We start from the raw sequence: 2,951 nt of genomic DNA on the forward strand, positions 1-2,951 counted from the left end.
CTTGGCCCCGGGGAACCAGGAGTGGGGCCAGCCCAGCTGGCCTCTCCTGCCCCGGAGCCAGGCGCTGTGCCCAGCACCCCGGCCGGGAGGGTGCGGAGAGGTGCCAGGTCTTCAGCAAACCTAGAAAGTCCCATCACATGGGGGCTGAGTCACGCCAGCGAGGGCGGCCTCCCCTCCTGGACCTTTTCCAGAGCCCTCAGCAGGATGTGGAAGATGCCTCAGCTCATAGCAAAACCCTTCCCACCATCCAGCCTCCAGAGATGGGCATGAAACAAAGCATCATCCTGCATGCCAGATGTCTGGGCCCCGCGCCAGCCCCAGCGCCAGCCCCAGCCGTCCGCTGCTCTCAGCCAGTGATGGGGAAGGAACATCCCCAGGCACTGCTGGGATGGAGGACCCCATCCCACAGGAGCATCCCTGGGTGTTGCAAGGCTGGAGAACCCCGTCCCACTCCCCCCTCAGCCAAGCACAGCCTCGCTTGGTGCTGGTCCATCCCAGGGTGGCTGCTTTCAGCCGGGAGGAACGCGCAGCCATGCTGCAGCTGGGTGGCCACACAGCCTCCTGCACCACCCCGAGTCCTGCGCTGCCTCCATGGTCCCTGGGCGCAGGGATCCGGGGATCCTGGGCTGGCTGCAAGTGCCACAGGCTGTGGCGGGGGCTGTGACAGCCCCGCAGGGACCTGGCAGAGGGGATAGGACAGGAACGGAGATGGGGATGGGGCTAGCGCCCCGAGCCCCGAGCTGAAAGGAAGGGGACAGGAACGGAGATGGGGATGGGGCTAGCGCCCCGAGCTGCCAGCTTGGCTCACCTGCCCACTCCAGCTGGGCACGAACCAGGTGAATGCAGAGCTGCCACCAAAGGGTGCCGGTGGTCCAAGCCCAGCCTGCTCCCTCCCACCCCCTCGGCCCAGCCCTGCGGATGGAGGCTGTAGAAAATCCCAATAAAAGAAGTAAAAGTCAGGCTGGGAAACTCCTTTTGGGGTGGAAAATGAGCTCATGGGAGGCTGGCGGCAGCGCGAGCAGCAGTGTCATGGCTTTTTGGAGGATCCCGCTCAGGGTGGGCGGAGAGGCAGGACCCAGAGATCTTCCCCCTTGGTGGGACGGTGGCCTGTGGGAACCCTGACCCAGACCCCCACCTCCCACCCTGGGCACCCCACCGGGCTGCCAGCCCCTGCTTGTGCCTCCGTCCTTGCAGTGCTTCGCTCCTTCCCCACAACGGCAGCCCAGGCAGCTCTGAGCCTGGCACTGCCTGTGCCGTCCGGGCTCTCCGGGTAGCGTGGGGAAGCGAGTCCAGTGCTGCCCGGCCAGCAGCTCTGGCACCGTGCACACCCCAAACCTCACCACAGGCTTCAGATGGAGCTGCCAGGGGAGGCACGGCAGGGAAGTGACCTCAGGGGCAGGCTCACACCACTCACACCTGCCACGGTGCTGGCACAGCCGTTCGGCAGTGCCCGTGCCCAGTGCCCCGCTCCCGCAGTCCCACTGGGGATACCCTGGGGTGCTGGGCACTGCGGGCACCACCTTCCCTGGGGTCCCTCCCAGGCAGAGCACCGGGCAGGGCATCCCCGCTGCCTGGCAGGGTTGGGGCCCTGGGCTGGATCCTCGCTGCTCGGCGCCTGCTCTGCACCGGGACTTGGCTGCGAAGCCCGGGCAGGCTCTGCTCCGCGCAGGCGGCTCACGGGGCCTCCCGGGTCCCCGGGCTCGGCCGGCGGCACTGACAGCTGCGGCAAGGCGGGGATGGCGGAGCCCCCCACAGCCCTCCCTGCCCTCACTGTCAGAAAGGGCTGAGCTGCTCCGGCTGCCTCCAGCCACGCTGGCGGTGAGCATGGCCGGGTTCAGCCAGGAAGCGCTCGGGGTCTCCTGGCAGGGGGCAGCCGGGGCCGGGAGCAGCTGGGCGCCAGGGGACCACGGCACAGGGCCCACAGGGCATCCAGTGCACCCCCTTGGCACGGGGTGCAGCCGCAGCCACCCCAGGACGGCCCAGGGGGGAGCGGGAGAGGTCTGGGGGGGACACGCCAAGCAGCTGATCCCAGCCTGGGAGGGTTTTGCTCCCAGAACTGCTGTGTAATCAGCTCAGGCGTTCCTGCAAGGGCGGCAGCGAAATCCCATGTGCAGGCACTGCTCCGGGAACAGCCCCGCAGAGCCGGGGAGCATTCCCCAGCAGAGGCATGGGCTGTGCTGGGGCCAGGTGGCAGCGCCGGGGGACGGTGGGCACCCACCAGCCCCGTGCCTGGCCGCCCCACAGCTGCCCGGCCGCAGCCCAGCACCCCGGCACATTGCTGCACTGTGGGTTTCCCGTGGGACTGGGGCCAGCGAGCGGCCACAACCCAGCAGGATCCATCCCTCCGGGGCCTCATCCTGCCGGCTCCCAGCAGCCCTCTCCCCTGCACAGCGATGCCGGGGACTGGCGGTAGGATTGGTCCTGGGGTGCCAAGCAGCTGCTCCCCTTCAGCTCCAGGAGCAGGGTCAGCCGTCGGCTGTGCCAGGACAGCAGGGACACTGCAGGGTGCTGGGGACAGTGGGGACATGGTGCAAGAACAGTGGGAACATGGTGCTGGGGACAGTGGGGACACTGAATGGTGCTGGGGACAGTGGGGACACAGTGCAAGGGTGGCGGGGCCACTGCAGGGACACGGTGGGGACACGGTGCAAGGGCCGCAGGATGAGCAGGCTTGACCCGGTGCCCCCTGTTCAAGGGGGCTCTCGGAGCAGCTGGTCACACGGGGGGTGGGGACAGTTTTACCCAACACCTCCGCAGACCCCCGGGCAGCCCGGCGGGACCCCTGCCCTGCCCTGCCGCCCTGCCCGGCCCGGCGGAGCGGTGCGGGCAGAGGTGCGGGCAGAGGTGCGGGCAGAGGCACTTTGCCCGTTGGGGGGGCAGCGACGGGCTCAGCGGGAGGGAAGAGGGGCCGCGGGGGTGGGAGCCCCCGCCGGGCCACGGGGGGGGGGGGG

General features: G+C 69.3%; 1 protein-coding gene across 1 annotated transcript in view; it reads left to right on the forward strand.

The window, feature by feature from the left end:
• Positions 1 to 2,393: 2,393 nt before the first annotated feature.
• LOC103905800 (probable carboxypeptidase X1) overlaps positions 2,394 to 2,951 on the forward strand; it is a 28,260-nt gene continuing 27,702 nt past the window's right edge. Inside the window, 1 exon segment of the mRNA XM_009287552.1 lies at positions 2,394 to 2,409. Within this exon segment, the coding sequence (XP_009285827.1) occupies positions 2,394 to 2,409 (16 nt within the window).

Source organism: Aptenodytes forsteri, unplaced genomic scaffold, assembly GCF_000699145.1.
Source record: "Aptenodytes forsteri isolate BGI_AS27 unplaced genomic scaffold, ASM69914v1 Scaffold729, whole genome shotgun sequence".
NCBI classification, from domain to species: domain Eukaryota; kingdom Metazoa; phylum Chordata; class Aves; order Sphenisciformes; family Spheniscidae; genus Aptenodytes; species Aptenodytes forsteri.